At 39.8% G+C, this 24,885-nt stretch overlaps 1 protein-coding gene across 1 annotated transcript in view; it reads left to right on the forward strand.

The window, feature by feature from the left end:
- Nucleotides 1–24,885, forward strand: part of mecom (MDS1 and EVI1 complex locus) — a 305,523-nt gene that overhangs the window by 106,782 nt on the left and 173,856 nt on the right. Inside the window, exon 2 of the mRNA XM_042339033.1 lies at nucleotides 15,276–15,613. Coding sequence (XP_042194967.1) covers nucleotides 15,276–15,613 — 338 coding nt within the window. The remainder of the gene's footprint in view (nucleotides 1–15,275; nucleotides 15,614–24,885) is intronic.

Below are 24,885 nucleotides of genomic sequence, written 5' to 3' on the forward strand. Positions count from 1 at the left end.
GCAATACAGACACATTTTCTATTGTACATTAGGGAAAAGATCCAAGCTGGACAATCTGTAAGTACAGCTTGGTAATTGTGTCTTGTCACTGAGCTAATAGTAATCCTTGCATTCGATATAGTGCATTATCACGTCTTTGAGATGTCTCAAAGCGCTTCACAGAATATACTATAAAGTGAATTGAGGGCAAATAAGCATTAGCAGTATTAGTATTGGAACGTCATTACGAAATTTAGCTTCTTGAATTTTAATTCTTTGAAGAATATATTAGAATGGTGAAACCAATACGGCTCCATGGTTCAAAATCCTGTATAAGGTTGTTTATCGAGCACTTGAATGAGAAGAAATATGGAGTGAATGGGTTTTATGGGGCTAACAGCTATTTCTTGCCTTCTACTTATGAATACCTATGATTAGTCTGAATCATTCATTTTGTCATGACACTGATATTAGTGGTATTTGAGACAGGTACCCCTAAAGTTGTGTTGGTTGAGGAGTACCCTGATCCAACAATAAGAATAGACTGAACCATCCCAGTGATGAAGATTGTCATAAGCCAGCCCTGTTTATGTTTGTGCTGACCCTGCAATACCTACTTTTTTGACTCTCTCTCTTTCTCTTTGTAAATACAAATCAACTCCACTTCTAAACCTTATCTAATTCCAAAAACCAGAGAGTAATGAACTGCAGCTCTTGTCCAGAATAATTCCAGCTTGATTTATGTGAGAGATCACATCAGCTACTGTTTTGGACTAGTGCCCACTGTGAATATTTTGATTGCATAACCTCAAGAGTATTTCTTAAAGCCTTTTTTACTCCCTGTTTCATTCCTGAATGCATTCCTTTGGATGCCCAGGCGCTTTTACTCCTGTGGGTTAAATGAGCTGTCTTCAGGCATCCTTTATCACGTTTACAGATGTACCTCTGATTGCATTAAAGTGAATAATTCAGTCCATTTAATTGGACCCAGAGCTCTGAATTGAAGGCCCTTTGAGGTGTCAGAGGTCCTCATCCTTTATTGTACTTTCAGCTGTGCATGTGTTACAGGAAGCAATGGGATCGCCCCTGTTGGCAGAAACCATTATCTGCTCCGGGGAGCAGAGTGAGATATGTGTGTGATAGAAAAAAAAACATTTCCTTTAACGCAGAATGTGACTTCCCCACTGTCTGCCCTAACCTCCTTTGTCATCTGTTGTTTTTCTCTAAGCTACTGTTGTCTGGAGGGGAGGAAGAGGTTTCCTTCAGGATGTTAATTTCAAGGCTGACTAGTTTCTAGTCACAGGGCCTTGCTGGAGGTATCATTCATAGCGTGCCTAACGGCAGCAGGGGACCATTTGTCTCACCTGCAGGCTATATGGCTGTAGCAACGGGGCTTGGGGAGAGCTTTAAGATCCTAAAACCACACCTGGTCCTCTCAGCCTCTTTCTTTTCATTGCTTTTTAACGGCTGAGCTTAAGCCTGTTAGAAATGTTCTTAACTTTCTGAAGAGGAGAGCGACAAAGACATTATGGTAACTCAAACTCTATTTAACACTTGAGCTCTGTTGTAAATCCAAATCATTTTGTCCTAATTCTCTTCACTCTCCTTCCCATTTATTTATTTCACAATGGGAAAATAAAATTGGGAGAGTGACAATAGTCAAGGGGGTAGGGGGGTCTTAAATAAGTTCATATACATTTAGACCTACAAATGACACATTTTACAGGATTGGTGTATGCCCCCTTTAAATCTACTGGTGACCTTTAGTTTAAATTGCAAATTTTGCTTCAGGCTAAGCCTATTCCGGTAGTTACTAATGAAACTCCACTTACTCTCACTGATAAATATACAACATTTAAAAATGTTCACCGATGCAATAAGGTTATTAAAATATTGTTACCACTGGGGTTTCAATAGTGCAGAAGATTAATACAATCTGTCCTCGTATTAACACGGTTCCTTGGAGCAAGTGCATTGCATCCTGTTCTTATTGTAATGCTGTCTATGAGAACGTGTGCAGTGTAGTCCACTCCATTATAACAAGATCCCTGTATGCATGAGCAAGGTATTGTACCCATATTATAATATGGTACCCAGCGGTGTATGCAACGTATTCCATCCATAATATAATTTAGTTCCTGTAGGTGTTTCCAACATTGTGAACTTACATTATACACAATACCTGAGACAGGTTATTGTGAACTCAAAAGGAAAGTTCAATGGAATAATGATCCATAGTAGTATGAATAAAACAAAGACCAGAATGGTGGTAATGGCAGTGGGGAAGAGGTGTCAAATAAATGAGCAATTGTATCTGGAGGATTGTGGGCGAAACTCCCCTCTCTTCCCTTCCTGAGACGCTATATAAATGCAAATTGTTCTTGTTCTCTTTTTGAATTGTATTATGGGATCTTTAATGTCCACCTGATAAAGCAGCCAGCACCTCAGTTTAATATCTCTGAAGGACAGCACCTCCGACAATGTAATACTGGAGTATCAGCCTTGACTCTGAGCCTTAAAGTCCCGATATGGTACTCAAACCCACTATATTCTGACTCAGAGATGAGAGTGCTCTCGACTGAGTTGGATGTCCCGTCACATGGTTATGGAAAGGAGAGCTGCAGCAAGGTCTACAGTTAGATTATTGCTTATCGTGCTGAAATATGCCAAAGTGCCTTATGTTTTGAGGTCTAATGGCTGTTGTTAGGTAGCCAAACGTGGCAACTAATCTGCACCAAGCCAGTAACTTGCTACAAACACCAATGCAATTATTGACCAATTAATCTGATTTTTGGTGAATTTTTGGATGAGTACAGAATACCAGGCCAGGATACCTGGAGCATTTCCTGTTCTTCTTTGACATAATGTTTTAACATCCACCTGCACCGCAGATGGGACATCAGTGTAATGTTTCATTCAGAGCATGGTAACTGCGACATTGCAGTGCTCCCTCAGTGTTGCGCTGGAGTGTCAGCCTGGGTATGAGCTCAAATCCTGCTGAAGTCAGCTTGAAGTTCAATTACTGGGATCTGTACAGTGAAGGCGTTGCTGTATTCTACTGTAGTTTTCAGTTTGACTGGATTCTCTGAGTGGCTGTGTAGGTCCTGCAAAGCTTACGGATTTCCAGCATAAGCATCAAGGCGTGGTTACTGTGTGCGGTTTACTTGCATCTCATAAATAATGGCCCTAATGAAGTGGCCCATTTATCCTCAGCTGATGATGGATTGCGTGCCCTAAGAGGAACCACGGAATAGGCAAGTAGATCATTTTCATATTTGGTGAGAACAATATTAAGTATCGAGACCTCGGTGATAGCTTTAATAAATGAATAATCCGAGGTGAGAGGCTCAGAAGTCAGTGTAAAAAATAACCTCAGCTTTGCCGCACATTTGTCAGTGTTTGCATACCAGAGTGCATCTTGGGTAAATGAGCAGTTAATGAGGACCTGTGTTATGGTTGGGATATTTTGGAGAGATTTATCATACAAAATGTCTGGTTCGTTCAGGACCTCGAGGCTTATGACTCAAAGGTAGAACTCTGAGCAAGTGTGATTAATGTTTTGTAACCATCCAGCTTAAATCAATAAGCAGTCCGTTGTAGGAGAGAATGCAATATCCTGTAACCAAACATAAAATACGAAATGATAACGCACGGCAAATATTTGAGAACAACGAGCCAATCCATGAGATGCAATGCAGCAAACCTTAAAACGGAACAAGAAAGGGCTTTTTCAGTGAGAGTTTAGTTGTATCAGATTCCATGCTCGTCAGCTTTTCGTGGAGCGTTGAATGAAATACTGTGTTCGGGAGTCATCCCATGAATGAAATGCGTGTAAAAACAATCAGGATCCAGCACAAACAGCCCGCTGTGAAGAGAAAGTTAAAACAACCACAACATTTAGACAAGACGCTCAGCTCGCAAATTGCGCAGGATTGCTCCTTCCTTATAAAAGCAGTCTGCCAATAAAAAGGGACCATCCGATACAATCGTATTAAGAGAAGTATTATATGTTTGTACGTTTGTACCTGCCCCAGTAAACTGGATGCAAAAAGCTTTCACAGAATGCGGCAGGAAAGGTGACATGAGAAACAATTCCTTGAAGGGCAATTTTGCAAAGATGCTGCTACTGTGCTGATTGGTAGATAATATATTTAGTGGAAGCCTCCCTGTTTGGTTTCTCAGCTTTCTGAAGTGGACTATTTCGGTTTTAAAAAAAACATATGTTTCCATTTTCTTTCTCAGCCTCTACTTGGTTCCCCAGACTCCGCCAGGGTCACCAAAACATTAAGGCTTTTGTCACTGTGATTAATAGTGCTTTAGATCATCCCTAATTCACTCACTAATGACTGAGGGTCTATCTGCTCTCCAAGTAATCGGGTGATGTATGAGCCGATAGTACACCTTGTGGCAGAGGTGAAAATCATTTCAACGATGCAAATATTGTCACGGGAACAAATGTTTTCGCTGTTAATAAAAATTAATGAATTTTTCTCGGTCGTCGAGTGTGTGAAGCAGTAGCAGAAAGCCAAGCTGTGACAGCTCCTTTGGTAGGGTTTTTTTTTGATACACACAGGCTTTCTGCTGTTCACCTGTCCTGCTGTATCAGTAGAAATGTACCTTGTTGAAAGTGCCAATTTTAATACAGAATTTATTTTACACAGTATATGTATTTTTAAAAAAATATTTCCCCCTATAAATGTTTTATTCATCTGGGTGAGAAATGTTATCCTGGGAAATGGTACACTTTCCTGGCACCTCTGACTAAAATTTCTCCTGGTTCTTAGTTTTAAGAATATTATTTTAAAATTAATACTACTACTACTAATAATTTGATTTAGAGCCTTATCATATCTTCGACATGTCCCAAAGACTGTCCTAGACTGCAAAATTATTCTGCTTTGAGGTTTAAGATGATGCAGAATTGTGGAAAATTCTTAAACTCAGTTCTGAATTTTTAAGCTGGCATCTTTTTAAGAACTGCGAAAAACCGGCTTCTAAATTAAATTCTGCATTTAAGAATTTTCCACAATCCTGCGCCATTTTAAATTTTATCACAAAATGGTCTGACAGGCTGAAACTCGAGTTGCATTTTTGGCCACGGGTTCTCCCAGGTGGTGGTGAGTGTGATTTTGATGCAGGGTAACCTTCCCATTGCACTGCTCCATCAAGCATTTGCAGGTCAAATATAGCACAACTCAGATGTAGAGTTGAGATCCTTTTGTGCTTTCCCAACATATGTGGCCAAATCCTAACCTCAGAAGAGAGCTCTGTACTGCACATATGTTATATTTCTATTTAACACACCAGTGGGTAAAAATTCCATTCAGCGTTACGTGTTTCGCCAAAGGCAATGTCAACCATTTATGGAATTTCCCATCATAGATGCACATTGCCAAAGACACTATATGCATCGCTGAATGGAATTATCACTCCATATTATAGAAATTCATACTGCACAGAGTAATTTCCACTTCCCACTCTACTTCCCCCCACCCCCCCTCCCGGCCCCCCAACCTATTTCACCCAGCGCTTTTTTGCAACTGTAGTCATAAGACAAGTTTGGATGTAGGAGGTCCTTCAAACTATTTGGAATTCATTCTTTCAGAATGCCCACTTTCCTTCTTTCCCATTACAGCAGCAACCACTTTCTGAAATACGTCCAAGGTTTCTACCACACTTCCTAGTAACCAGTTTGAGCTATACATTATTATCTGTGAAGAAATACCGTGACCTTCCTCAACTTGTCCTTCACAAATTAGAATTTACTGCCTTGTGATTTGAAAGCATTGTTCTGTGTTTACCTAGATTATTTCTCTAACTCTTTTAGGATTATATATAACTCTTGAGTGTCAATTTGGTATTTTTTACACAACCGACAATATTACGGCTGGGTAAAGGCAATAGGAAAATTGATGATCACCAATGGAAATCAAGGCAATTGACTCTTCAGTAAAGGTTTCATGCCTTCCCTCAACCCAAAAAGCAATACTTAAAGCGCAAACAACCAAACAAAAATTCTGCTTCTTATTACTGTATCTTCAATCTCTAACCACTTAACCTTAAACAACAACAGCACCAGTAAAGAACAGCATCAAAAAGATTAAACTACAAATGTGTTTGATGTTAGTTCTGAAGGTTTGTTGAATTCCAGTTATGCTGTTGAAACCTTTAATCTCATCTTTGTCCCAAGAATTGTTTTATTATTTCTTTTCTTCTCTTTAAAAAGTCACCTCCCACCAGTCCTTATCTACTGAAGCACATATTTCATAAAAATAAATAATGTTATTTGCATCCGAGTTATTTATGTTCCTCAAACCAGCCATTGAGAATTGCTTGACTTGAATCACTTTCAGCAAGAGAATCTGCTGTCACATGATTGAAAGATTTATAACAAACATCTAATCCCAGTCGGTTCTGTTCACTCAACAATTAAAGGACCAACAAGAGAAGAGAAAGTCAATCGAGACCAGAAGGAAACAAATGGTCCCATCTTCGGACATTCACACCATGTGAAGCAGTGAGTCTGCACCAAGTAATGTGTAATGGGGGGGTTAGAGACTGCACTTGGGGTTGGCAAACTGTGAGTTATACAAGAAACAGAGGTAGACAGACAAGCGTATAAATAGCAGAAAGAGAGACAGAAGGAGAGAAACACAGAGGCAGGAAGAAAAAACAAGCAAAGAGTATAATTTAGTAAGTAAGAATCCTTACATTTGATATTGCACTTATTACATCAAGAGCTTCACAGGATTTACTGTAGTGTGAAGTGGCTGTATTTTGTGGACAAATGCAGCAGCCAGTTTGCCTCAGAAATATCCCACCAACAGGATTTTTTCTGGCAGGACACCGGGATAAACTCCATTTGGTCTTTTAAGGCAGTGCATGGGATCTTTAATGTCCACATAAACAAGCCGTTAGGACCTTAGTTTATCATCTTATCTGATGGATGATAGGCAGGGAGAGAAAAACAGAGGTAGAAATGGGAAGAGATATACAGAAACAGTGAGGAAAAGAGAAGCTTATAGAAGCTCAGATATGCACCCAAATATTATCCATGGAGATATGGTATAGAGGGAGAGAGCAATGTCAAGAGAATGAGTATGAGAGAGGTAGAGAAAACAAGGAAAAATTACAGCAAAGTCAAGAAACAGAGATGGACAAAGAAAAGACTACAGTTCATATTGAAAGAAAGATATAGGAGAATATGATTAAGACCAAGAGAGAGACTGAGAGACAGAGAATAAATGGATCGTGAATTGTTTTGCAAGAACATGGCTTTATATTTAATGTGATGGATCGACAGCCTGTAACCAAATAGAGACTGATTAACCAGCTTTAATCTGAACCTGAGGCTGTGCAGTTTTTGGGAGATCCTGTGGCCCGTTTAGTTTGTTTTCATATGTGAGAGAATTTCTTTTTTACTTTGATACTTCTTCCAGCAATACCTTCTTTATGAGCCAAACCTACTCTGCTGTTTGACATAGTCAGAACGCTGGGGCCAAAACACAAGACTCATTTCCCTTGTAACATAGTACTCGAATTACAGAGGAGTGTGAGAGGCTGAGAAAAAGTCAAGTCCTCTGTGTTTATACAAGAATTCCTTCTGGATGGGAGGGGAGAAAGTTATTCTAGTGAAATTCACAATAACTCTATTGGAGGAACTTTATATCGGAAATTACAAGATTAAAATCCAGGAAGAAAAAGTCAAAGCTGAAACGATTGCTACAGTGTGACTAAAATTAACTACAAGGGTCCATTGTAAATGGCAGTCTACTGTATCAAATTATCTCATGACATTAATTGATTAAATATCAATCAATTTAATAATTTGTTTAAATATATACATTTTAAATGTTTTACTCTATGTGCCTGAAAATCTAAGGACATTAATGTACCTAACACTCAAGTCAAGAGCAGGTGAGATGGAGCTTGCTTTCACACTTCACCTACAATATGTCAACCTCCAGTTAAGAAGATCGCCCCCTACTGTGGCATTTCCATTTTGTGCCCTCTTGGTTAGATTACTAATGTACTGTATGGGGAGAAATTCCACCTGGTCTAGATTTAGAATATTTATGTAATATTTCAGAGCAACCAGAGTTTAGTAAATTCTCAAATAGCATCTTAATTTTGAAGCCAGTTTTATGTTAAGAATTACAGAAATCTGATTTCAAAGTTTAGGCTGAATTCAACAATTTGCGAATCTGCTCTAATCTCATTCCTCTGCTCTGGAAGTCCCAGAGGAAAAGGGGCTGGTGTGTTAACCCTCTACTCTCATCGCAATCAATAGTCAATATATTCAATTAAATTAATGTTTAATAGAACAATTCTTGCTAGAAAGTAATGTTGTTTTATAGTCCAGTGTTGATATTTTCTCTTACCTCTGCACATTCTGGGATCTGGATTCAAGTCCAGCCCAAACTGATGGGTTGCAAGCCTCCTCTGTCTAATACCTATATTAAATGAGTTTGTGCCAGTCTGAACTGAGCTTCAGGAGGGTTTGGCATCACAGCACAATCTTGCCCAAAACATTGCCGAGCACAAATCAGCAATCTCACTCAGGGAAGGCCGCAAGACAAACTGGTGCAAGAAATTAAAAGTGGGTGGAGTAGAGGGAGCTTTCGTCTGCATCCATCCTTGCTGTTCCTGACCTGGGAGTACTTGACGCTAACACTGTTGTCTGAAAAGGAGAAAAAATTAAATTTCCTAGTACTAACATCCTTACCTAGATGAGGACAAAATTTGCCACACACCAAAACCTTTCATTTCAGTTTAATTTCCTGAGCAGCTAGTAAGGAGCCTAAGGCAATCCTTAAGCTCGTATCATACTGCAATGTTTTTCCAGGTTGTGTCATGGCTGATTGGCACGTGCGCATGCTTTCGCCTTGGTTAGCAGCCACTGAGTAATATTTTACATTTGTAAACAGCAAGATGTTATGTAATATTACAGTTTCTCCTATCGCTTTGCATCAGTCTAATTGAATCAAGTGCTGTGAAGCCACAACTCTCTAAAGTTTATCATTTGTGACAGAAATTTGGAAAATATCCTATTCAGAAGTTTCCGAAAACCCACAGCTTTCTCCACTTACAAACCTTTTAGTTGAAACCCTCACAATGCATTTGATTAAATGTCATGTTCTGGGGATTCATATGAACTGGATTATAGCATTCAGAAAGATTAGGTTGACGGTTAAGGAATGGCAGATGGATTTTAATTCACGTACATATAAGTTAGACATATCTAAAAGGGAAACAAGGATATATCTATATGATGGAGGGGTGTCTGGAGAAAGAAAAGGAAAATGGATGTGATTATTGACCATTAATTGAAATATGAACCTGGTATCAATGACGTCTCAAAGCTAATTGACTGTAAATTGGAAAAAGTTATTTTCGCATTGTGTAGTTCACTGTTGAGCAATGGTATATGCAGTTTTGGGCACTACTTTAATAAAGTTGTTGAAGAGGGTTCAGAGAAGGATGAAATGGGGACTTGGGGAATATTATCTGAGGAAAGGCTTGCAAAGCTGAACTTCTCTTCATTGGAGAACGACAATTGAAGCGAGATTTGACCCAGGTCTTTAAAAAGCTGAGAGGCACAGAGGATGTACGTGTAAGCAGCTTATTTGACTTGGAATGTGAGCTCAGACTAGAGGACCGAGGTTTCCTATTAAAAAAAACCTCCTGAGAGACTATAATTCCACTAATTACTGTAAGTGTCTTCAAGTCATTTTTCTGTTGGCCTTAACTGTTAATCTGGAATTGCTCAACTGGGCAAACCAGCTCCTAGCAAGATCCAATAACATGTTCTAATGAATGAAATAGCCTCAGGGATATGCCTCCATCTTAGACCATCAAAGACACTTGCCCTAGGGGACCACAAGTAAATAGAGGACATAAAACCATCGGGCCCATGAGTGTATACAAGGTGTGAATCATAAGGTCAAGAGAATCAAGGGGACTCGATTCCCTGTGATCCTTGAGTATTTTAGGGACAAGAATTCTTTAAGTGAGTGATACCATTGTACACTTGAAGAACTAGAGTATAAGAAATAATAATAATCTTTGCATTTGATATAGCTCTTTATCATCTCGTTGAGACGTCTCAAAGTGCTTCACAGAATATACTGTAAAGTGGATTGACTGTGTATTTTGTGGGCAAAATGCGTTAGCCACACAGCAGTGTCCCACAAATAGACATGGATTGAGTGACCACATTTTTCTTTTGTGGAGTGATTATTACCCCCAGAAAGTGATCTTCTGACTAACAACCGGGTTCTTACTTACTGATAGGTAAACAGAGGCATATGGAGTAGAGAACATACCAAAGGTTTCACCCTATCCGGGAATTGAACCCAGATCCACTCACTTGCGAGACGAGCGAACTAACAACTCCGTTACTGGACTCCACTAAATTAATAGAAGAGGAATGGAACTAGGTGTCTCCCTACATTACAATATGGTGCAACCTTAGATCCTGAATATAGCCTAGGTATTGTGCGTATAGTTCTCCTCTCTGACGGAGCACTCTGTGATGCAGTGTAATCATGTTTATATTCTAATGGTTGGAGGATTAGCTGTTAGCAATAGATTCCAGGATTTTTTCTATTATTTCCACCTCTGGGATCTGGGCTGGAAACCAGCCACAGTATTGGAACTGAGGTCCTCTGTCTTTAATAGCTTCAAAAGTCTGAATTAACGTGGAGTCCTGTAGCTCAGTGGTTAGACCACTTGCCTCGCAAGCGAGAGACCTGGATTCAATTCTCGGCAGGGTGAAACCTTGGGCAAGTTTCCTTACTCCACACACCTGATAATAATCCCTCAAGAAAAAAAAATAATAAATTGGTCACTTTAATCCACGACTGTTTGTGGGACACTGCTGTGCGCAATTGGTTGCCGAGTATTGCCCACAAATATACAGTCAATTCACTTTACATAATATTCTGTGAAGCGCTTTGAGATGTCTAGAAGGTCGTGAAAAGCGCTATATCAAATGCAAGGATTATTATTATTAACTGGGATGAATGGCCACCTTCTTGTTCCAGCCTACAGTGGAAGCAGTTCTACCGGATATCTCCACCACACCAAGTGGTATTAAACTAACATTGGTGGTCACAGAGGACATAAGATAGCTACTGTGTGAAATGTGATTCCCCCACTGTCGTGGCCTGACTGAAATCAGCCATCACACCTGGGACTATTTGGTCTGTACAGCGAAGTTCCACAATTAATTCACCAACTGAGACCTTAAAAGGAATTTTTATTTACATATTTTTGACACACTTAGTTATTTACTTACTTGCATTGGATTTTTTTTTGAAAAAGCAAAGAATTTTAAATGATAGCTTTGTGTAGCTTTCACATCACAAAGCAGAACTAAAGCACGCTATGTAAAATCAAGCTTTACTGAATTATTGGAACCAAAGAGTCCATGGGGACCAGCCCATCATTAATAAGGACCTGATTTAGAATTCTTTGTGTCACTAAACTGTAAGCTACCCTTCCATTGACCTGACCCCTGGGGAGTCGCACACAGACTCATTCTCCAGAGCATAAGAGACCCATAATAGGTGGGAGGTAACTTTGCTGTGTGATTATTCATTCTATAAATATTTAATAAGAGCATGGGTGCTGCTGAATATGACCTGAATAATCTAATAATGATACAGTACTTGATAGATACATGACATTACAGGCACTAGAATGACTGGAGGACACAAATGGTCAGTGCGTCTCTTCTCCTGGTGATTCTTAACGTGAAGAAACCCATTGGCCAACCACTTGCCTCCAGACGAGAAGTCTTTAGTGTTTGAATTCACACTGAATTTGAACAAATCTTCCCCCATCGATTTTGAGGGCTGCTTTGGCATTCACGTTATTAAAAGGCTTTAGGTCGGATGATAATTTAACACGATTTGATGGGTAGGAATTGTGGCTTTGAACAAATGAACAGAAACATGTGAGAACAGTCTGCAGCTAAAGATCCTGAGGAGGGTGAGTGCAGTGCAGGTCAGATGTCTTTAGTAAGTGCGGACTAATTGGATCTGAAGGATATTTTCCAGAGTCTGAAATCCTGGCACTCAGAACATTTGGTGTGCCTGCCTTTTCCAGGAACTATATATGTTACATGTTTTACAATGTGAGTGTGAAGCAAAATGAGATTTACTAGACTGAACAGTGGTTCAGTATTCTCACAGCCATGTGCTGCAGAACATTTGGGCAGCGCTACAATGTACAACTGATTTCATAACCGCATACCAATTCCTCAGCCTCACTCTGTATGTCTCCTTTTCAAGTTTTAAGTTATCCTCTTTTTCTCTTAATTTATCTTTACATGCTTAAAATATTCATATGGGTGCTTTAATCAGATCCTTTCCAGAACTTTGGCCTGATTAAAAGCTGAAAGAAGTAAACGTTTTGCATTGAAAAATTAAATCAGTTTCTAGCCAAGTGTTGAAATCAGTCAGAACTCTGAGACAAAATCTCTCTGAGGATTTGCTCCAGATGCCAATGTCAGAAAGGATTAATGAACATATTCTCTGGTCTGCGGACCTGAGCTGTACAACTTGACAACATGATTCTGGTCAGTTGGAAGCTAGTGACCTCCTATGGAGATGGAGACTGAAGCAGACTGAAGCGGATGTGAGCAGACATTAGCTGACGAGAACGAGTTACCTCTGCCCTCCACCAGCACCCTCTCTCTTCCGTACTAATTACTCCTCCAGAGGCAGTCTCCGCTGGCTCTCGCGTGCAAACATTGCATTCTCTGCCAAAACGCCTCCTGCCATAGAGAGGAAACTCCCACTGGGAGATTTCAAACTTCACCAGTGATGTTCTGTATTAAAGTGACCTGCTGTGTCATGTGAGGTTAGAGATACATTAGCCCTAGTGCACTCCTCATCATCAGAGGTCTCTTTGCTCGGCAATGCCCTGATTACTCCAGTCGCCATTTAAAAGTCAGTCGAAAAGAAAGCCCTTGGTTGTCTGTCATCCCATTGTCATTCGGCATTAAAGGTGCGACGTCTCTATTTGTTAGCCTGCACTTGTCAGTTTTTATACAATTCAAGATAAATCATACAAACCCTTCACTGAACACAGCTCCAGCCTAGATTGTGGGAAGGAGTCTTTGACAGATGCACAGTGGTTGATATAAAAGCCAGGCTTAGTATTGATGCATGTTTTTTTCTCACTGCAGATGGATAGACTATTGGAGGGTGTAATCTCATTTAAGATCTCAATGTCACACAATTCACAAGTCATATTATGTTTAGTGACGTATGAAATAATTCTGAAACACTTATCGTAAGTTTTGAGTTTTTTTTAAATTGAACTAAAGACAAAGGTGAAGAGCCAAGGTTCACAGTACAGGACACCCTGAGACTAAAGAAAAGCAAGAGAATGAGTGTGTGACATAAGCCGTGAAGCAGAGGTTAGGTGATGGGTTGCTTGGGTGTTCAAAGCTTGAACAAGAAATGGAAGTTTCAGATATGCAACCAAAAAGCATTACTGGACCGTCACATGAGGGAGCAAGAGGTGCAGGTTCTGTCTCTCTCTCTCTCTCGAGAAAAGTCTTCATTCACCCTGGAAATACAGCTGTGAGCTGAGATGTGTAAATTATACATTGAGCACAGCAGCTGATAGCGCTTGTGTGTCACAGGGGTCACTGAGGACACAGAGTGAGGTGATGGCTTGTACTGATTTCTATATCTTCAGTGACAGGTATAGGACCAACCGGGTATCTAGTAGGAAAGATTTATCTATTCAGTGCTCTATGCAGCAGAGAGCTCAAATTGGGTGCATTATAGGAGGGTTGCCTGTGGCATTACTTGGCAGACATATAAGGCCCGAATTTCTGCTTAATCTCAGCCTCTTAAAACTGTTCTGTCGTAAAATTTAAGATGGCACAGAAACGTGGAAAATTTTTGAATCCAGCCTTAACTTGGAAGCTGGTTCTTTTTAGGAACTAAGGAAGACCGGCTTCCAAATTAAGACTGAATTTAAACGTTTTCCATAATGCTATCAGATCTTATATTTTAAGACAAAATATCCTTATGAACAAAGAATAAGTGAAATTCCAGGTCTATATTCCTAGCTTTATATTCCCGTTGTTAGTCGATTGACGGATCGAATAATTCCTTCAAAAAATAATAATAATAATAAATTGGTCTCTTTAATCCTAAACTATTTGTTGGACACTGCTGTATGCAATTGGCTGCCGTGTTTCGCCCACAAAATATACAGTCAATTCATTTTACAGTATATTCTGTGAAGCGCTTTGAGATGGCTCGAAGATGTATCAAATGCAAGGATTATTATTATATATTATTATTATTTATATGCTCCCAAACCAAACTATTAGGGTAAAAGTCCACCTGAGCCTTGATTTACACTATTAATGTTGCATTTTCAAACAGCTCAGAATTTGTCAAATTCTTAAATACAGTCTTTAATCTTAAAGTTATTTTTCTGTACAATTCTTTTAAGGACTAGAAAAAAAGACTGGCTTCAAAGTTTTAAAACTGAACTCACCATTTCGGGAAATTCTGCATCCTCTAAAATGCTACGCGAATGGAGTAAATCTCGATCCAGGTGGAATTTCACCCGATATATTTAAATAAATGTTAAATAGATTATTTAATAGAGGACATGATAAAAGGTGCAATCCAAATTGTGTTGGAATTTGATGGATGTCATTTTTTAACTTGCATTTGTGAACAATCTTCAGGAATGAGAACACTCACTGATACTCCCCTTCCCTATCCAGAGCACTGAGACCAATTATAGCACTCCTCCCATTGTCTGGCTGATATTGACAAACTCAGCACAGAATGGGAGCTGTGTGGCTCAGCTACTCAGTGGACATATTCACTGAGCCATCAGAGGAACCAGGATTTCAATGTTCAACTGTATCCTGTAGGATGATTTGATGAAAGTCATAGAGACTTTTCTTTTATAAAGATGAGGGATAATGAGGAAGCAATCTCAGGGAGCACTGAGAAAAGCAACAATTCCCCATTTCTGTCACCCAGCATTGGCATATACCAATCCCAGACCAGCCACAGCTCATTTAGATACATCGTAAGGTTCCCTCTGCTCTGCCTCCTAACGTACCTCAAAACAGCCCCTTATTGCTCCCTAAATTGATCTCAATTCTTTCAATTCTCCAGAATTTCAATATTTCAGTGAGTTACAAGTTACAAAATGGCTTTTTTAGTGATGGTGCCACTAAATCTTTGATTGAAATAGTTGGATTGCCAGCTCCAATTCTTCATCTTCTTATTTTCCTTTCCATTTAGGCGAGGACAGTCTTTATGATGGGTATTCTGCAATTGTACCAGAAGAGGAGCCACAGGCTGATGCTGAGATGGGATCATTGTCTCTCAGTGCACAGGATCTTTCTTCACCTGCCACATCCATTGAAGACTTCACTCCAAAAGAGGGCTCCCCATACAAAGCTCCCATATACTTCCCTGATGACATTCCCATTCCAGAAGAATTTGAACTGCGCGAGTCAAATATTCCTGGTACCGGATTAGGAATATGGACTAAAAGAAAGATTGAAGTGGGTGAAAAATTTGGACCCTATGTTGGAGAAGAGCTATCAAGCCTGAAGGACCCTTTTCACGGCTGGGAAGTAAGTACCTGGTTTAATTTCTATGAGGTTTAAATGTCTTTCATTTGTTGGCGACGAGTGGTTGTGTTCTTGGACAATCCTGGTTTTCCAGGTTTTTTGTTGTGGGATAATCTTTTCCATGTGGTTGTTGTCTTGGGTCCTTCATTACATTGATTGTCTTGAGGTGTTAGCTTATTGGTGATGTTCCCTCATGTATGGAAATTTGGATGTTGGAGGATTTGGGAGTCAATTGGATTACTTGGTCTATGATGCAATGTACAGTGGCTTAAAGAGAATGCACCCTTTTGACTTTGTATCTTAATAGAAACTCAGTTCTACAAAACTGATCAACTAATAATGGTACACACAACATACAAATCTTATAATAAGTTAATGTTTAATTGTGGTTACTTCTTACTGAATGTACCCAGCAGAGAATTGTATGAAATCCATTGATCAATTAATTCTGTTTCCTTAGTGCTTACATTCAGAGCAGATTTGTTTGGCTGTTTGTGATAAATCCGCTGTTGGATTTTTCTTATTTTGTTGATCAATGACTGAAGCTCTCTGGTCAATGTGAAGCCACACCAACAAAACTAATCAACCACTAAATTGCATCTCAAGACTATTTGACTGGTAAGTTTAACCTTGTATACAAATCACTGTTGAATCAACATTGGTAATACCAGGGTTATATACTGATAGCTATGTATTCTTACACTAAAAATCAGAATCTTGTTTTTGAATGAGCACTTTACAGCACTGCGGGGTAGCATTTCATCTAAACGGCATCATGTTCAAGTGAGGCGATGACCTGCATTGCTCATTGTTGCTGATCAATAATAAAAGCTTTGCCAAAAGTTTTTTTTTGGATGAAAGCTGTGTCCCAGGATACAATTAAGCAAGATTCTATTTTTTAAAAGTGCTCGTCTTTTTTTGCCCAAGTGCCCATTCTTCATGCAAACATTGAGTGTTGGCAGGATATTTGACTGTTGCCAGTCTCAACACTTAGATTTTAAACCATACTGATTTATTATAATTTCTTCCCTTTGCATCAATAAAAACACAACATGGAATGCTGGACCATGTGGGTTTGGGGGGGTGGGGGTGTGACATGAACTTAGTCACATCATCCACATTGACTGTTCCATTTTGTAGTGGAGAGCAGATGTCACCTTGTCCAAGTATGCACTCTCCAAGTCCCTGAAGATGCTAACAGTCAGACCAGGCAAACTTAGGTTGGAGCTATCCCAGTGGCCATAATAATCTCTAATGTCCTGATCACTCGTGAGGGTCAAAGAAAATGTCACCTGAATCCTTAACCACAAGAACCACAAAGAGTACAGGCAGTGTGCAATGTTCGAAAGAGCAATTGAAGTTTTTTTTAAAAAAAACTGAAAAGGGGGGAAATATGAGCTGACTTGGGAGTCAATTGATTTGACTGGAGTGCAGTCCAGGCTCAAGCCATAAATTTTGCTTTTATCTCATTTTTTAAGGCCAGCATTGAGCATTATCTAATCAGGTATTGGTTAGTTGAAGTACAAATCGAACAAGCGGAGTCACAGGACAAGGGCAAAGGTCAAACCTTTTTGCAGTTTGTCACCAGGGTTTTACTGTTAAGTTGCTGTGATGCCAGGCTCGACGTGAGGTGCAGCCCAGCGGAGCAGTGATTGTAAAGAAAGAGAATCGACCACATCTTAATCAACAAAAAGGAGAGGGGGGGTGGTGGGGGAAGAGAAAATGCCTCAATAACCCCAGTGACTTGTTTATTTAAAGCGTTCATTTCAGGAGAGGCTAATTTCCTGGTACCTGCTGACCAGAATAAGGACAAGTTCTACAATGCACATACTTCAATCAGACACAGCACATTAACTAATCTGGTGACCAGTCACTGTTCACTATAATGTCTTTAGTATCTAAGGGATTCCAATCATACTGGGTCCTCTATTCCTCAGTACTGTTAATACCATTGCTTAGAAATTGCATAGCTAGTTTTACTGCACATTCCAGACACACCAATATACAATGTTTTATTTTCCTTCTCATTTTGTGTCGAGAACCACAAAAAACGGCAGTATCTTACTTATAGAGGCACACTCAGGAATGATGTACCTCAGGGTGATGGGTCTGAACCTGAGATTCATTCCATGATGGTGCTCCTGATTTTCAATGCATCTTCCTGGTCAGTTGCTGAGTGAGTCCAAATGCTTCAGCTCAGGACCAATACATGTATTAAATACACAACTTCTACAGTTTGTTGGAGACTTCTCATTTGCTCTATGGATTATGGAATAATTCTGCTTATATTCCTTTGTTTTCTCCGGGGAACATCTTCTGGGAAGCATTGGGTTGTGAATGGAGACCCAAGAGATGCCCAGAACAGTAGCTGTGAGAGGGCTACAGGGGAAGGGGAGGTGATCACTACTGGCCTCCGGGATATGTTTTAAAGGCTACTGATATGGTGTGAACATGGATTGACATGTGATCGGGTTTCGTGTGGAATTGCATGGAGCTGTAAGGCGATGGGTCTTTACAAGAACTGTCCACATAGTGAGTTCTGAAGCAAAAGGTTGTCTGATCAAAGATGGCAGCCCATGATTGAGGGGCGCTACTAGGTGACTAGGTAATATTATATGTTAACTGAGAGTTTTGTTGATAAGATAAAGAAAAAAATCTGAGATGGAGCCATATTTTAACCAACAAAAGAGCAAATATTTGCCGAGTTTAGTGGTGATTTTGTTTTTTGTGCTGTTAGAGCTGAGAAATGAAACATTTGAGGCATCCAGTGTCAGTGTCGGTAAGATACAGATTGAAGTGGAGCTGCAATATAGAAGCACATATATAACAGAATGTTTAAAAGTTATGCTTTTGAAGGAAGTTGGAAAATTTGTACACCAGGGGAAAAAGTAAAATGAGACATTTGAAAAAAAAGTCAGTAGAACACAGACAAAATACTTTAAATGTTTTTATGTTATTTCAATGTATTTTAGGCTTTATTTTGGTAGTTTGGGAGTTTCTTTTACATGAATAAATCTAGCCTACTTGTTTCACTAATTTTATGACTGTTAAAGCGTTATTTCTACTGTCACAGTGCGTGAGCTGAAACTACAGAAATCCTTTGGGTCTGGAAGACTAGATTTTCCAGGTAGTCTAGAGTCATTCATGTTATATTTGTTTTTATTTTTGTCCCCTCCTCTCCTGAAGGGGGCTGACTCTTCCTGGGGTATGGTTCAGTCACCATATGATACTTTAGACAAGCGAGCCTTCTTTATTCGTGGCCTTTGACAGAGAATGTTGATCGCAAGCAAAATCTATACTATCCAGTGGAGTAGTCCTGCAAAAGCAGGATCTCCCCCCAACTAAAGGGCGCTGAGCCAATTTGTGGCCCCAACTGTTTCGCTGGCTGAGATCAGCACTCTGATAATTTAATTTTAAAAAGTCTTTGCAAATTGTTCAAATTGCTTTCCACTCTGCCTCAGCTAGTGAAGTATGAACGGCGATGATGTCTTTCTCTGTGGCTCTCCGGATGTAGTTCCCAATGCTTAGCAGCTACCTGCCAACCTGCTACTCTGCTTATAACTCAATGTCTATCCCAGGAAATAAAATGATTTTTGAAATTTTTTATAGATGCTTTAATTTATGGTAACTTTACTTCAATGCACTTAGAGTAGTTATGAGACAGTGGGCCCCTGGGAGGAAGAGGGGAGATAAATATATTTGGACCTTAAGGAGGAGGAAGAAAGATAAGAATTGCCGAAGTCCTTGATATGCTTAATTGCTGCACTGACAGGGGCTATAATTCTTTCCATTAAGTAAATATGTTGTAAAAAATTTATTATGAAATGCCACATTATGCACAACCGATATTCAAAGAGGACTGTACAGCCAGCACTAAACACAGCAGATGCCATTAACACAGAACAGTCAATATGCCACCAAGACTTGGCTTGTAAAATTAAATTGATTTGGTAAATGTAAGCAAGATAGATCTGTTTGCTTTCATCATCCATTTTGGAGAGGAGAAGAGGTGATGTCACCAACCTGGGAGTGATAAAGATGATAGGCCATCTGGATAGCTGGCTGATGGATGGTTACTGTGTTTGGGGTTCTTGTGATACTGTGGTGCTGGGCCACAGGGGATATCAGCATTAGCAACTTTTCAATAATACTTTGATAAATTTCTCTACTTAAATAATACAGAAATGGTGACTTATGACTTTGATTGCCAGTATAAATAACCATAGTTTCAGCTGGCGAACCATTTCTTTTGGCAGGTTTTATTTCAATAATCCAACATCATTCAAAATTGTCGCTACGTTTCAGAAAGTGCAACATGTTCTCTTTAAGCAAAAGCTCCTCACCCATCTGTACTGGGAAGTGGCGTGGGGGGATGGGGGGTGGGGGGGCACATATTCAAGTGCATTTGTAAGCTTTGGCATCCCATCATGTGCACTCCAAGCTGCATCCTGAATTTCTGCTTTAGTGGCATTGTTTGACAATGGAGTGAATGACGGCAAAGGTCTGGGATCATCTGCATACGTTGCACAAAGTTTCAGTATTTCAATTTGTGTTGGTGTAAAACTGCAGCTTCAAGTGTTTTGAGAATAACTCCAGACCCACCTGTTATAATCCTTATCCTTACCCCATCTACTCTAGTCCACATCCCTGCCACACCTACTCTACTCCACATCCCTAGTCCCCCAACTACTGTAATTCTTGAGCACAGCAGCATTTGAAGCAGGTGCACTGGATGAGGATGGAGGAGCTTGTCTGGAGGTGCCTTAAATGGCTGAAAATGAGTTTCTCTTCTAACTGTGTGCTAAAGAGTAGCTGAATTATACTTCCAGGCAGATTTTTCTGATTATGCTTCTAACACGGTCATGACTGAGAACGGTGCTAAGCAAACCATCTGCTAGTTAGGAAGTGGGCTCAGTGTTGTGGGGTCACCTCCCCATCAGCCTTCTTCCTTTCTTGGTGTCCAAACCCACCATTGTCCAGCAGTCAGAGATGTTATCAGATGTGAAGGGCGTTATATAAATGCACATTGTTGCTGTTGTGAAAGGAAAGTTTGATGTACACCCGGAAGTATTTGTTTACGCAAATGGTCATCAACAACCGAAACAAGTTACAAAAGAAGACGGTAGACGTCAGCATAATGGAATCATTTAACAACTGAATTGACAGCAGGCATAGTTTGCTGGAATACGATTAAATATGCCAAAAGTCTATCTTTATCTTATAATAATATTCTTTGCATTTGATATAGAGTCTTATCACATCATCGAGACGTCTCAAAGCGGTTCACAGGATATACTGTAAAGTGGAATTACTGTATTTTGTGGGCGAAACGCAGCTGTCAGTTTGCTCACAGCAATGTCCCACAAACAGCCATAGAGTGAGTGGCCAATTTTATTTGGGGAATTTGTTGGTTGGGACAGCGGGAGAAACTTCCTTCTCTTTTCGATTAGTGCCATAGGATCTTTAACATCCACCTGAACAGGCTGACATGACTCCTCTCTTCTGGTGCTTTATCCAGAACGACTGAGAAAAGTGCAAAAAAAATTAAGAAAACAAAAAAGGCTCTTACGCTGACTACATAAGATGATTGAGATGAAAAAGTTACAAAAAGTGAAGCTCTACAAACAAATCCTAGTGCATGGAATGCCTCCCCAAGACCTTAGCGTGTCTGAGAGGATATTGTGTGACGATTACATTGGCAATCAAAAGGACAGGCAGCGTCTCTTTAATATGGCCTTGCAAATGAAATGGATCCATATAAGTGTCTGTGGTACAGTGAAGTGCAGGCTGATGCAGCACATGCTGTTAGCAGGCTGTCTTGTGCTCCCCAGCAGCTGTGGACCTCGCACAATTGGTTTCAGCGGTCACTTTTCAATGAAAAGCTTTCACTGGTACCAGATTTCCCCCAAACATCTCCCATTCAAGGCACTGGTGGAGGTATTAATGTTTCTTTGTTGGTCGCTTCTATAATGTCTTAAGAGATTAACAGAGAGCATGAATGAGGCCCTACGGATTAGACTACAAAAGCCAGGCTCACTACATCGCAGTTTTGATTTTTTGTTCCCCCCCACCCCCCCACACCTCTGTTTTCTCACCAGTTTGAAGTATGAGTTAATGCATTCAGGGGCCTCAGAAGTTTTTTCTAAAAAAAAATTAATCCTTTTTAAAATGATCTTTTCTCCGTTCCCCACCCCATGTTGTAGATCTTCCCTCAACTGGGAGAATGCGAAGGTGATTTGTTCCCAGGCTTCTGCTAAAGCCTCTGTCACTGCCACAAGCACTTGCATGAGAACGGGATGAGTTGAGTCCCTGATTTGCCTGTCTGTCCCCCCGGCCCGCCTACTTTAAAAGAATAGCACCTCACACACCAGATGCACGTCAGAATCTGATCACTCACAATGTGGCCAACAGAGGAAGCTAATCGTGCATCATCCAATGCACCACACAACATGTTGCTTTGCAGATCTCTATGCTGATTCTCCGCCCCTGCTTCTCAACCTTTTTCAGCGATTTTAAAAGATTCCGAGTGAGCAGAGCCTGGTCGGGAAGATCACATAAAGGTTTTGTGGATCCTGTCTTATCGTTTGTTTATTTTTTGATTATTTTTCAACAACTGCTCCCTCCATCTGCAGTTATGCAGTGAATCCTGACACTGTATTGTCTTATACACAGTCTATTTCAATCATTGTGATACTGCACATGGGGCAAAACTATTCCCTTCCTGCCTCTTGTGACTTTACTGCACTTGAAAGAGGAGTGGGCGTGTCCCATATTGATATCTAAAGTAAAATCATTCACAATGACTCGTCTCTTTAATATCTCACAAGCCCAATCCACATAGAAAATGCCTTCAATATACAGTCTGATATTGCTAGTTTGCAATTTTTAGACAAGGTTTGAGACCAAGATATTTATTTTTCTCTGCCTTATTTTACAATAGTTTTATGGGGAATGGCTGTAAACATTTTGGATTTTAACCTCTTCATTTGTGTACGTACGGTGTGTTGCCAGAGACTGAGAAGCTGGATTCACTGCCTGGTACCAGGCTGCCTGGAAAGTGTTGGGGACTATCTGGTTCCAAGACCAGGCTTACCTCTTTACTGCCCCCTACCTCCACTGAGGCATTCTCCAGTTTACAATCAAAGCAGCTCAAAGTGGAAGTTGAGGGCAATTGAACTTGATCCTGTCTTCTTTCCCATTCTATGGTCCTGAGATATCTGTAACAAGATTATAAACATATAGACAATGCAAATATATATATATTATATATGACATATAATAAATTTAAAGATAGAAACCTGAAATTTATATACTGTAATATATTTCTCTAATGATATCCTGTACTGGGATATCACAAACATTATGACAGAGTAAAAATGGCAAAATCAAATGAGTGATGTGATTTATATGACATTTTATTTTGAGGCATTATTATTTGATTTCCCAGTATTTAAATGAAGGAAAGAAAGAACATCAAATGTTTCACAAGCAAAATATTTAATGCACAAGATGGACTACTATTGGGTGTACTGGGGGTTGTGGTTGTATTTTGGTGGTTTGTTTGTTGTATTTAGGCTTTCTGTGGTGTAATTGAGAGATTTGGTGAGGGGCATGGTGGTTGATAAAAGTGCAACTGGGGAAATTATTGGAATGTATTGGGAATTTGGGGTGTAATAGGGTTTGTTGAGATGTGTTTTGAGGGTTCAGTGGGGGGCATTTGGGGGATACACTAAAAGAGTTTGTTGGGGTGTATTTGGGGAGTTTTGGATGTATTTGATGGGTGTTTTGTGGTTGATGGGGACTATTTGTTGGATTTGATGGCAGTATTTGGGGGATTTTGTTGTGTGTTATTTTAACAATGTGTTTGCTGCATAGTGATGGGTTCTAAGAACCACTGTAAATTTTTGAAAGGTGAAATAATTTCATAAATTGCTGGAGATACACAGCATGTCAATCAAGATCTGAAAGAGAGTGAGATTAGAATTCAGCCATAAGTTTCCTAAGGAAAGAGATAATTTGGGTGGAAAGGTTTCATTATTGGGTGGGAGAAGACATGAGACCAGACAAATTAAACAGTCAAAAAGTGTTCTCTTCAACAAGAAAGTCTCAACTGATGTGTCATAAACCCTAAACTTAATATTAAAGGGAATCTCAGGTGGAAGTCCAGGTATTGACAAATCAACGATATAAAAAGAAGATAGGAATAAGACAACAAAAGTGAAGCCTGAACCCCTATGTAACTGATGTACCTGGGAAATATAGAAGGGTAATTCTTCTAATTTGAAATTGGTGAAGTCAGTGGGAAGATAAGTGATTATAATAAAGGTGGGTTGGAAGGTGGTGTACAGGCAGAAAATTATATATTGAAGCTGTGTTGACCTTGGTTGGAGCTGTAGAAGAGGGCAAATGTAAAGAAAGTGGAAGGTGGTATCAACATGGCAAGCTTTTGCCAAATCAAGGTTATCAATGTGGGTGAAATCTACAGTGGGCTGCATTCTTTACAGACCTCAATTTGAACAGCAAATACAGTGCCCAAGATGCGACAAGATAAGCCGCTGTTTCCCACAGACAAGATATTTAGGACCATGGAGAGCAGGCAGTCATGAATACAAATGTTTTGCATCTACTGGAGTTGCAAAGCAAAGTTCTGGGGAAGAGAAGTTGATAGTTGGTGTGATGAATGGATGAATGAATGGGAGTATCGTGAAAGGACCTGCTCCTCACTTAAGCAGACAGGGAAGAAATGAGACGTTGCTTCTGTAGCTCGTATCACATTGCAGGTAGTGGAAATGATGAGACAATTAGATGGAGACTGGGGTGATGGAAAATACAAACACATAGTTTTAAAAGTGGGGGGAGGGGTGAAAATGGAACCAGGGAAATGGGGTTTAACCACTACATTATCTTCCATAATTTTCACCACCTTCAAAGTATTAGCATCATTCAGGTTCTCTTCTTCCTTGCCTGTTTTCTGGGAGGATTAGTGCCTCTGTGATGCAGGCGCTTCTTGATCTTGGTTGAACAAAGCCCTTGGAGGAGGGCAAAAAAGCCATTTCAGAAGCTCTGTTGCAGAAAGTAGACATAAGAGCAGATGTGCTGGAGATGGAGTACGTGAGAAAAAGAGATGATTTCTTTTCAGGAAAAAAAAGACGATAAAAATGCTTATGCAAGTATAAATAGGTGAAGAGTCTTGTATTAAATGTCTATGGCAAGCCTATTAACTCAAGTGGCAAGGAAAACAATCTGAAACAGGATGGAAGAGACAAAGATGGAAA

The sequence above is a fragment of the Callorhinchus milii genome, unplaced genomic scaffold (assembly GCF_018977255.1).
Source record: "Callorhinchus milii isolate IMCB2004 unplaced genomic scaffold, IMCB_Cmil_1.0 Scaffold11, whole genome shotgun sequence".
Classification (NCBI taxonomy): domain Eukaryota; kingdom Metazoa; phylum Chordata; class Chondrichthyes; order Chimaeriformes; family Callorhinchidae; genus Callorhinchus; species Callorhinchus milii.